This window comes from Gorilla gorilla, chromosome X, assembly GCF_029281585.2.
Source record: "Gorilla gorilla gorilla isolate KB3781 chromosome X, NHGRI_mGorGor1-v2.1_pri, whole genome shotgun sequence".
Lineage (NCBI taxonomy): Eukaryota > Metazoa > Chordata > Mammalia > Primates > Hominidae > Gorilla > Gorilla gorilla.
The window spans coordinates 49,158,327-49,168,859 of record NC_073247.2 but is presented as its reverse complement, the minus strand read 5'-3'; the positions used below and the strand labels follow the sequence as shown (position 1 = coordinate 49,168,859).

At 47.0% G+C, this 10,533-nt stretch overlaps 1 protein-coding gene across 2 annotated transcripts; it reads right to left on the bottom strand.

Annotated features, from left to right (window-relative positions):
• Window positions 1-817: 817 nt before the first annotated feature.
• On the bottom strand, window positions 818-5,847 carry MID1IP1 (MID1 interacting protein 1). 2 transcript variants are annotated; one of them, XM_055376414.2, is made up of 3 exons: window positions 5,778-5,847; window positions 2,855-3,772; window positions 818-2,582 (listed from the first exon to the last, which is right to left on the bottom strand). In XM_055376414.2, exon 3 carries the CDS (start codon window positions 2,316-2,318, stop codon window positions 1,767-1,769), a length of 552 nt encoding a protein of 183 aa, XP_055232389.1. In that variant the 5' UTR covers window positions 2,319-2,582; window positions 2,855-3,772; window positions 5,778-5,847; the 3' UTR covers window positions 818-1,766. The 2 variants fall into 2 exon arrangements, with proteins under 2 accessions (XP_055232389.1, XP_018875119.1); XM_019019574.4 differs by having other exon boundaries at window positions 2,855-4,732; window positions 5,778-5,846.
• Between the last annotated feature and the right edge of the window lie 4,686 nt (window positions 5,848-10,533).

Below are 10,533 nucleotides of genomic sequence, written 5' to 3'. Positions count from 1 at the left end.
TGCCCCTGCCCGCCAGCACCACAAAACATTTTGCTTGTTAAGACCGCTAACTTATATGTATTTTAAATTCAAGCCCTACGAGCTTAGAGAATGCCTCATGACTTCAACAAGTTGATCTGACATTTATACCCCAAAACAAATAATGAAATAAAGAATATGCAGAGCACATTCTTTTACCTTTCCCACCATCCCAGTAGAGAATCATAATGGCATCTAAGCATTCCCAAGGGCTCCACAGCAGCCTTGATCAGAACTGCTGTCCACATTTGCAGACTGGCTCACTGAAAAACTGGAAGCATTACTGGAACTGGTGAAAGACGTCATCGATCATGTTGTAATGCATTTAAGTATCTACTCAGATAAACATAAAAACCTGTAAGGTGTGTGCACTACGATTAGCTGGTCTTCCCTTCTAATTTTCACTTCTCAGTAACCAAGTGAAATTTCAGCCTTGTTTTTATGCCTCAAAACACTTTAGCTTGTGCTTGAGCTTCTTAAAAAATTCGAAATGTTAATTACGCACTCCAATAAGTTAGCCAAATTGGTTGAAAGATACAAATATTTTAAATATTTCTTAACTTTTTGTTGAGATGTATGGTCTTATCTTGGTACTGAATTAGAAATAAAGTTTGGAAGTAAATTTTGTCAGTACCTAGTTCCCAAACAAAGCTAAATACTTGCACAGATGAATATCCACCACCATGAAATACCAGAGAGAACACAAAATTTACTTTTGCTAGTAAATCAATGAAATTGATTTTTATTTAACGACGAAACCATTCATTGGCAGATTAATGAGGACCAGACGCTTGTCCAATTTAGTTGACACATTTGCTTTTTTATTTTTTAGAATATAGTCTACATCTGGATTAAAAAAAGTTTTAAATAAATTTAAGACATACAACAACAGTGGAACCCTTCATCATTCTATGTACAACACGATAGAATGTCAGTTGGTTCCATTTCGGTTAAGTCCACTTTCTCATAATAATGTTATTATTTTCACTGAGTGGCAAGCTTCGTACAAGCTGGCGAAATGCCAGCTTATACACACTGGGGTGGGGGTGGGGACGGGAGTGGCACGAAAGGGATGGGGTGGGGGTGCCACAGGACTACTATACAGTGTAACAGAAAATCATTAATAAAGTAGTACCGATTACCGACAGACAGTGCTGTTTGTGCGCTTATCACAATGGAATCGCTGAAGTTTCAGAGCAAGGAGGAGATTCGAAATACTTCACACAGGGCCAATGTTACAAAAAGAAATAGTGCAAACAGGAAAACTGATGCAATCCTAGCAACGCCTGGGCCTCCACCGGCCCAACCGCAGGGCGGCGGGAGGCTACGCGCCCCGCCTTCCCCAGCACCCAGCTCCGGGCTGCTTTCCCAAGTGTGGCAACCCAGCGCCGCGCCCTGGTATGGCCCCTTCTCGGGCCCTCTCCTCCGAAAAGAACAGAAAAGAAACCCCAAGAAAGGCACAGGCTGAATGCAGGGCGTCAGCCCAGTCCCATTTCCACCAACATAGAATGCAGGCCCCCTCCCAGGAGGTTCCTTGGGCCCTCCCATCTCCGGCCACCATTTTCTTCTCTCTCACACGTGGCCCCCTCCTCCACGCAGCCCCACCGCGCCTCCTGCACGTACGCAGCCCCCCAATTTGCAGTCTGCCCTTCCCGCCCCCCAGCCAGGAAAAAAAAAAAAAAGCTTTGAGGAATGAGAGAGGGTGAGATGGGTCGAAGAAGGTGCTGGGCAGCCACGGGCGCCACGCCTCAGTGGCCCCAATTGCCGAAGCCGATCTCCTGCTTGTATCTGTTAGTGAGGATGTTGGCTTTGCGCGTGAGTTTCGAGAGCACAGTGTGCAGCCCGCGCAGGTGGTAGTGGAACTGCTGCTCCAGGTCTTCTTCGCCGGCGTCCGCACCCTCCAAGTGGCCCAGGTCCACCAGGATGTCCTTGGACTTCCAGGCACTGCCCTCCTCGCTCCCAGCCGGTGGAGGCGGCTGGTGCAGGACCCCCCACTCGATGTCGTTGCGGATGGACTTGAGAAGCACGTAGTGGCTGTACATGTCCCGAGAGGGCGCGAAAAAGCTGCCATTGGCGCTTCCCGAGTCGGGGACTGGGGGCGTGCGCTCCTCCAGGCAGCCGCCACTGCCGCCTACCTCCACGCCAACATCGTTGTCTAACCCGGGGTCAGCCAGGGGCACGTCGCGCAGCAAGCTGGGCACCATCACCGTCTGGTCCATGTTGTTCACGGCGCCAATGAAGCGATTCATGGCGTTAAAGAGCGAGTGCTTCTGGTTGTAGGTGTCGCAGATTTGCATCATGGTGGCCGCGCGGACGTTGGAGCGCAGGGACGCAGGGGCACGGGGATGGTCGGCTGGGTCAAGGGGATGCCCGCCTTCACGCGCTCTCCAAGGCCCGCGCTGGGGGCCTGGCAATAGCCGGTGTGGCGGGATTCCCGGCACTCCTCCGCCCTCGCCAACTCTCGTCTCGCTGGCAGACCGGCCCTGCGGGATGGGCGGCTTCTCCTGGCTTTGGCGCCCGGAAACTCGCGATGGCTGAGGGTGCTCTGTGGGTCGAGCCCTGGCCTGTTTGATACACGGGGACGAAAGAACAGATTAGATTATTCACCCTGCTAGGGGGCCTGGCGCCCTTGCCCGCGCGCACCCCCTTCTCTGGCTACAGCTCGTCCGGGACGGCGCCTGGGTGGCTCCCCGCGGCTGGGCAGTCCCACCTCCTCGCCCACCTACGGCCGCGGGGAGAAGGGTGTCCCCTCACCACCACCACAACTTCTCCCTCCGAAAAGCCTGAGCTCAAGCAACCAAGCTGGCCGGGGCAGCGATGGGGCGTGGGCACCCACCTCCTCTTGCGCCTTGAGACTCTCCTGCTCGTTGGCAATTCAGTGTTCTCGCTGCAAGCGGCTGCTACGCAAGGGCGCTGCTGCGGTCAGTGGCTGGACTGTGACTGCGGACGGCGGTGACTGCGATGGCCCCCTACCCATCCCAGGTGCTCAATTTATAGTCCAGGAAAGGTGTCGCCGGCGCTCAGGGCCACCCCTGGTGTCTCCTCCTCCCGCCTCCCCCGGCAGCACCGAGATAAAAGGCCCGGGCCGGGATGACCGCGAGTAACACTCGCCCGGCCCTTTCTACAGCGGGGGCGGGGCGCGCCGGGCCAGCTCCGCCTCTCGCCTGATACCCGGGCTGAGGGAGGGCGCCGGGGCAGGCCAGGGCAGGGCAGGGTAGAGCAGAGGAGGAGGGATTGGAGCAGCTGGACCCCGCCAGCACCAAGCCCTGGGCAGGCCAGTTGAGGAGGGCTGGGCACAGCGAGGGTCAAAAAGGCGTCGGCGTCCGGACCGACTGGAGGGTGGGGCTGGCATGTGGGGGCTGGGCGGGCCTTGCGCGCGCTCCCCGCGTGGGATGACCGGAATGCACGTGCCTTGGTTGCAGAGTGAGCCCCTCAACCCCGAATCTGGAGTGGCCGTGGCCGGGAAACAGGAACCCGGGTTTATTATTAGCCGTCGGGGAAGAGGGGCCGGCAGCAGGTACAACTCCATCCTGGGACTCTTACGTAAGAAGGGTGACCGGGCATGCTGGGTGCACGTGGACGCGCGGTGCTCCCGCAGTGGCCCTGGCCTTGGTCAGCTATGGGGGGGAGGGGAGCGTCAGAGGCTTTTGCCTCCCTCCCGGCGGGGCGGGATCTTTCCCAATCTTTCCTTTAACAGTGGTTGCCGGGGATGAAGAGGGGCACACTATCAGATCTGCTGATTCTTTGAAGAGATCTGCAAGTGGCAATGGGGAGAAGTCAATTTTTGTCCAAGTCGGCTACACAGTGATGCTGGAGAGCCTGGGCCATGTGGCCTTTTGGCTGCCAAGAGGCCAGGAGAAGGTGACAGTAGTTAGGTCTAGTCTTGGGTGTCTTTCACCATTTAACAGAGAAATGGGGAGGTGTCTAATTATTTTTGAGGGTGCTTGTGTGAAGTGTTCCTTTCAAAAGATAGTTCTTAAAGCACTGGGTCATTTAATAGGGCCTAAGCTATGTACCGAATCGCTGGATTTAACTTTTAAGAGCCTTGCACCTTGAATTTCACTTTGAGACTTCCAAACCACAGCCTATTTAATTTTTCCCATCTCATGTCCCTTGCCATATTCCTCATCCACCAGTCCTCTCTGACAGTCCTACAATTATGTTCAATAAGATTCAAGCTTCTCATTTTAAATCCCTTTTCTCGGCCTGAAACGGTGGCTTACGCCTGTAGTCCCAGCACTTTGGGAGGCCGAGGCGGGCGGATCACAAAGTCAGGGGTTCCAGACTAGCCTGGCCAACATGGTGAAACCCGGTCTCTACTAAAAATACAAAAATTAGCCGGGCGTGGTGGCCAGCGCCTGTAATCCCAGCTACTCGGGAGGATGAGGCAGGAGAATTGCTTGAACCCAGGAGGCGGAGTTGCAGTGAGCCGAGATCGTGCCACTGCACTCCGGCCTGGGCGACAGAGCAAGACTCTGTCTCAAATAAAAAAAAAAAAAGACCCCTTTTCTCTAAAACTTAACAGGTCTCTGTCCCTAGTACAGTTTTTTCCCACAGGACAAAAAATGCCTAAGGAAGGGAGAACATAATAAAGGGATTTCTTTCTCTCCCTCTTTCTTTCACATTAAGACCTACACTTAAATATTTTCCATAGAAAACCATCTTCCTAATTGTCTTTTGAATGAAATTCTGATTTGGTGCCACAAGGACTAATCTGTTGACAAAAAACAAACAAAACAAAACAAAGTCAGTGACCCTTGGAGACAGACCTAAGTCTGAGGACCCACTACCCCAAAACTTATTAGCTCTACATCACAGCCCATGTTTTCTTACTTGCAAAACTGGGATAGACCAATCAGGGTTTTGAAGGAAGATCAATGGAAAGAAAAATACAGGGAGGCGGGAAGCATTATATAACTTTGAAGCATTAAAATAATTTCACCTTCCTTCTCTGCACACATAGAAACTTTTCTAGCCTCAGTTTCTTTATCAAAAAAATGGAGCTTGTTCCATGGGCCGTGCCAAGGACTTTGATTAAGTTTAAATATGATAATGTAAATAAAAATCACTATGTAAATTGTAAAGTACAAAGATTAATTGTACTTGATACAGGACCTCATCATAGTGAGAGGTGTTTATGTGAAGAGTCAGAAACCTTAAGTGTGGAAATTGGCTATGATGAGCCACAGATCCTTCCACCCAACCCCCAGTGCTTAAGCAGGAAAATAATATAAAATATGTCCAATGAGATTGAAAGAGCACTGCAAGAAGAAAACTCGAGAAAAACAGATATACAGTTTCTAGTAGCTGATCTTCTCATAAATTAAAGCGTACTTTGTCCCCCTTCCTGGACCCATTTGGTATTTTAAGTACGTATGCACCCGGATGAAAACTCGGTATTCAGACTTAAGTTACTAAATGCCAAAATCTTGCCTCTTTTTCTCTTCTTCCCAGTTCCAACAGTGTGATAGCACACGGAAAACGGAAATCCAAGGGATCTAGCAAAAGGATTCCACCCAGTAAAAACGCCAGCTTGGGAGAGGGCCCCTACCTAACTCCTTCCTTCTGGCCTCCACCCCTCCCCTGATACGTTTCCTTCCGTCTAGTCTCGAGATAACCCTTCATCCCCCAGTTTCTTGACTCTGGCCGCTGTTCTTGCACATTTCTTAAACACTTTCAGAGAAAGATGGCTCATGCACCTGCCTGCAAAACTTCCCAAACCGGGCCTCCCAGCTCCCCCAGACCCCGCAACAACTCACACCCGCCGGGGAAACTCCAGAAGGAAAAGGTCCGCGGGCCAGAGCTCTGGGCCCTTGGAATCACCCCACCACCGCCCCTCTGGCTTCAGCCAATCAGAAGCCGTCAGAAAATATTATGCAAATGAATCCTGGTGCTCCAGCCAGTCAGAAGCCGCGGAGCCCTCCCCCACGCAGCGTCCTCTTTCACCCCAGCCCCGCCAAGCTGGCTGCCGCGTCCCTGGCAACCGGCGCGCAGCCAGTTCTCCACTACGCTTGGCTGTAAAAAAATTAAAATGGTTGCCTGGGGTCACATGGGAGGGGAGCGGGCTGGCCCAGGCCTAAGGAAGGCTGGAAACCTCACTGATTGCCCCAGGCACCTTCCCTGTCCCGATCTGGAACAGGCTGGAGGTGCTGAGCCACCTGCCCGGGATTCAGTTTGCCTCCAGAAAACAGGAGTCATCCGTTGAACAAATAACTTTCGAGTCCTTGTAGCACGCCAAAAGCCTCAAAGCAAGAGGTCTTTGGTCTCTGCTTTCTATCCTACATGCTAAATTTCCGGTAAAAGCCTTGTCTGAGGTACCCACCCCCACTTCTTGGTTCACAGTTGCAATTCTGGAATTCTGGATCTCTCTCTTTTTTTTTTTTTTTTTTTTTTGAGACGGAGTCTCGCACTGTCGCCAGGCTGGAGTGCAGTGGAGCAATCTCGGCTCACTTCAACCTCTGCCTCCCAGGTTCAAGTGATTCTCCTGCCTCAGCCTCTCCAGTAGCTTGGACTACAGGCGCGCACCACCACGCCCGGCTAATTTTTATATTTTTAGTAGAGACGGGGTTTCACCATGTTGGCCAGGATGGTCTCGATCTCTTGACCTCTTGATCCGCCCGCCTCGGCCTCCCAAAGTGCTGGGATTACAGGCGTAAGCCACTAGCGCCCTGCCGGAACTCTTAAATTCTGGTTCTTAATTCCCACTCTTTTAATTAAGCAACCTGGAAAGCATGCTTTGCTGGCTCATCTCCCCAAAAATGTCCACAAATTATCCCTTGTACTGTGTCCCTTGGATAGTTTTTGCGGGGGGGGGGGGGGGAATGACATTTTAAAAGTGACCAGAAATTCCTGAACAAAGTAGTCAGCAAGAGTAAACTGGTGCAAGAAAGTCAGACTGGATAAAGAAGAGATCTGGCCTAGAACTGGAAGAAAGATGATATTTTAAGGCAAGAAGCCAGCCCAACCCAAGATAGCAGAGATCCTGGATTATTTTGAGACAGACTTAGAAGGATCCATTTCATGAAAAATGTCCTAGAAATATGACAGTCAGACTCTCGTGTTAAAGGCCATGTAGTCCAACCATCCACTTGTGCTGAAATCGCTCACAACATCCCCACCAAGTGGTCGCCCTTGCCTACATTCTTGTATTTTCCGTTCTCCAGTGTTGTTCTATCTTTTGGAGCTCTACAGAAGGCCATGAAGCACACCATCAGATGTTTGAAGGTAGATATGGTCTCCTTAAGTCTACTATTCTTCAAGTCAGTTATCCCCAGTTCCTGTAGCCATTCTTCATGTTCTCCTTTGAGTCGCTCATCCATCCTAGTCACTAACTTTAGAAGTAGCTCTGGTTTGCTTTTGAGTGTGGCCCCTCTCATTCCAAGTACCATCTTTTCTAGGACAAAATGGAGTGGCACAGCCACTTATATTATTGTGAATGGTAATTTTTCTAGGTCATATTTATTGAGCACAAGTGCTTGGAAATTAGACTTGTTAACTCAAAAGACATGTTAACTCATTTTAACTTCACAACCACCCTGAGAAGAAAGCAAGGATCAAAGAGTTTAAGGGCCAAACTGTCAGAACTGGGATTTGACCCAGTTTTCTAATGCCAAATCCAACGTTCTTTCTACTACTCAATAGATAGCTACTGCTTATAATGCTGCCTAACATTTAATGGACTTATTTTAACAGCTACATCTATATGCTGCCATCTATATAACAAAATTTTGTGTACCCTATACTTGAGTAGTGGGGATTTTTTGGACCAAAGTACAGAACTTTATATTATCCTACTTAAACTTTATCTCATTAGATTTGGCCCATTAGTTCAGCCTGTTTTATTATTTTGGGTCCTGATTCTGTGCTGTAATGCACTTGGATCTTACCCATATATTTGATAACTATTCTATATATTTATCCAAGTTATTGATAATAGGTACCAGGCACCACTGGGCAAGAGGCAAATTGCTGTAGAACATCTGGAGAGCTCCTTCAGTTTGATATCCGTCCATTAATTGGCACCTTTTGGCATATGTTGTTCCAGCCAGCTATGAATCATGTTAATTGTACAGTCATCCAGCCTATATTTTTCTTCTTGACCACAGGATATTATGAGAGACCTTGCTAAGTGCCTTGCTGAAGTCCCAAGCTAATAGCCAGTTTTCTTCCTGTGGAGTCAAGAAGAAGGGCATTTTTGTCATATACCACAAAGAAACCACCATCACATGATACAAAAATGCAGAAATAGCATCATAATATTCTGAGTTAAGATGGGGAAGGGAGTGTATCTCATTGTAATTGTCCTTACAGGAAAAACCATCATGAAGATTTAGTTGAGAGAAGGTAGACAGAAAAATGCCAAAACCTAAGAACAGTGAGTAGTGAATCTGCTGGCTTCAGACCCACTTTCAGGTTTTGGAATGTCTGAATATGTCGTAGTTAGCATTTTGTCACAATCTCATTTTTTTAAGCGTCTTTAGCCTTGCGTTTGGAAGAAGTAGAGCACAGGGAAAGTTGAGAATACTAAAGAATACCTTTTGTTATGTTCTCATCATTTCTACATCTTTAAGAACTCTGAACCGTATACAGAACTGTACATTCAATTTCAATATGGTAGATGAGAAAAGGGCAAGACACATCATAGTTTTTCTTACCACATAGAAACTTCTCAAGTTGATTTTTCCTAGATCCTTAGGATTCCAGGACTTTCTTGTACCATCAGCATAGAAGGAACAATGAGAATGTTCTTTCTTCACTCTATCCTGTTAAAGTGTGTCAGCTTGGTTAGTTTAAATTCTGAAATTAGATTCAAAGTTTACAAATTATAACACCAAATTAACATAGGGAGAAAACACATAATTATCAATATTTCATATGTTCAAGTCCTAATTACAAATCCATATATATACATATACATATGGGTTGTAGCTTCATTTTGTTGAAGCTACAGTGTCATAAATACATTATCCAATGGACGGGTTCAACAGTTACACGCCCAAGTCTTCCATAATTTACTTTTCCAACCTTAATAATAAAAAAACTAGATCTAGACAAGGTACAATGAAGTCAAGGTGAATTCACCTACATCATATTAGACAGTCTGGACAGAGTTAGTACACAAAAGATGTAAGTCTAGAAGCAAATACAACCTACAAGTCCTTCCAGCTATAGAAGACCTTGATAAGAATAGAAAAATAATAAACAATTAGGAAGATTTGAAAAAGGATATTGCAGAGCAAAAGAAACAAAATTTGAATCAAACACATCACTAGAGAGTCAATAACTGTAATTCCAAACAAGGAACAAAACAGGCATGCCAGAAAATTCAATTACTGGCATAGGGCAAAAGGTTCAGGTAATCCCAATGAAAAGACACAAAAGAGTGAAAGAAAATGGAGAGGAAATGTTGGATAGAGAAGACAAAGACAACATAATATAGGCCAGGCGCAGTGGCTCACACCTGTAATCCCAGCACTTTGGGAGGCTGAGGTGGGTAGATCACTTGAGGTCAGGAGTTTGAGACCAGCCTGGCCAACATAGTGAAACCCCATCTCTACTAAAAATACAAAAAAATTTAGCTGGGCATGGTTGTGCATGCCTGTAATGCCAGCTACTTGGGAGGCTGAGGCAGGAGAATCACTTGAACCCAGGAGGCGGAAGTTGCAGTGAGCCGAGATCATGCCACTGCACTCCAGCCTGGGCAACAGAGTGAGACCCCGTCTCAAAACACACACACACACACACACACACACACACACACACACACACACACACACACACACTATAAGCTTAACTGATGCTTCCAAAGAGACCTCAACAAGTGAAATAGAAGAAATTCAGTTGTAACATAGAAAATTTTCCTTGACAAGATGCATTCATCTGCAGATTTAATAAGCATACTATATACCAGATAAAATTATGCAGAACAGTTGAAAAACAAGCTAGTTGTATTTTTCAACTTCAAAGAAGAAGAAAAAAAGCCTTCAAGTGTCCAAGCAGGAAAAGAAGTCACCAAAAAGATGGTGGTCTCAGGGGAGGAGAGAATCCAACCAGCTTTACAAAAACATTCCACTACAGGAGACAGTGGAGCTGGAAGAAAGAATGTATGATTCAAAAGTATTATATTGCTCAAGCAAAAAACAATAAGCAGACATTCTCAAACATGAACTCAGGGTTTTTCTTGAGAAACTTACTGGTAGAAGCCTGCCAACAACAAAAAAATTAATTGAAATGAGTAATCCAGGAATGGAGAAACCCTGATGAAGAGATTCATAGTGAGTTTGAATCAATTTAAATGCAGAAGTAAGGTAAAACAGTGTGGATACTGGTTGCAGAATATAACGTAAATATTTTAAACACTGAAGATGAAAAAATAATGCAAGCAACAAAATTGGAAGATGGGGGAATGAAAAATAGCAGAGCTAACCAACTTTCATTGCAGCAGGTCTATCAATGATGCCTAAAACTAAATTGTGCCATTTAAAAACTAAAGACACAAACATCTTAAAACTTTAC

Coding starts and splice junctions, on each gene's coding strand:
- MID1IP1 (XM_055376414.2), bottom strand. CDS start 2,318: ATGATGCAAATCTGCGACACCTACAACCAGAAGCACTCGCTCTTTAAC.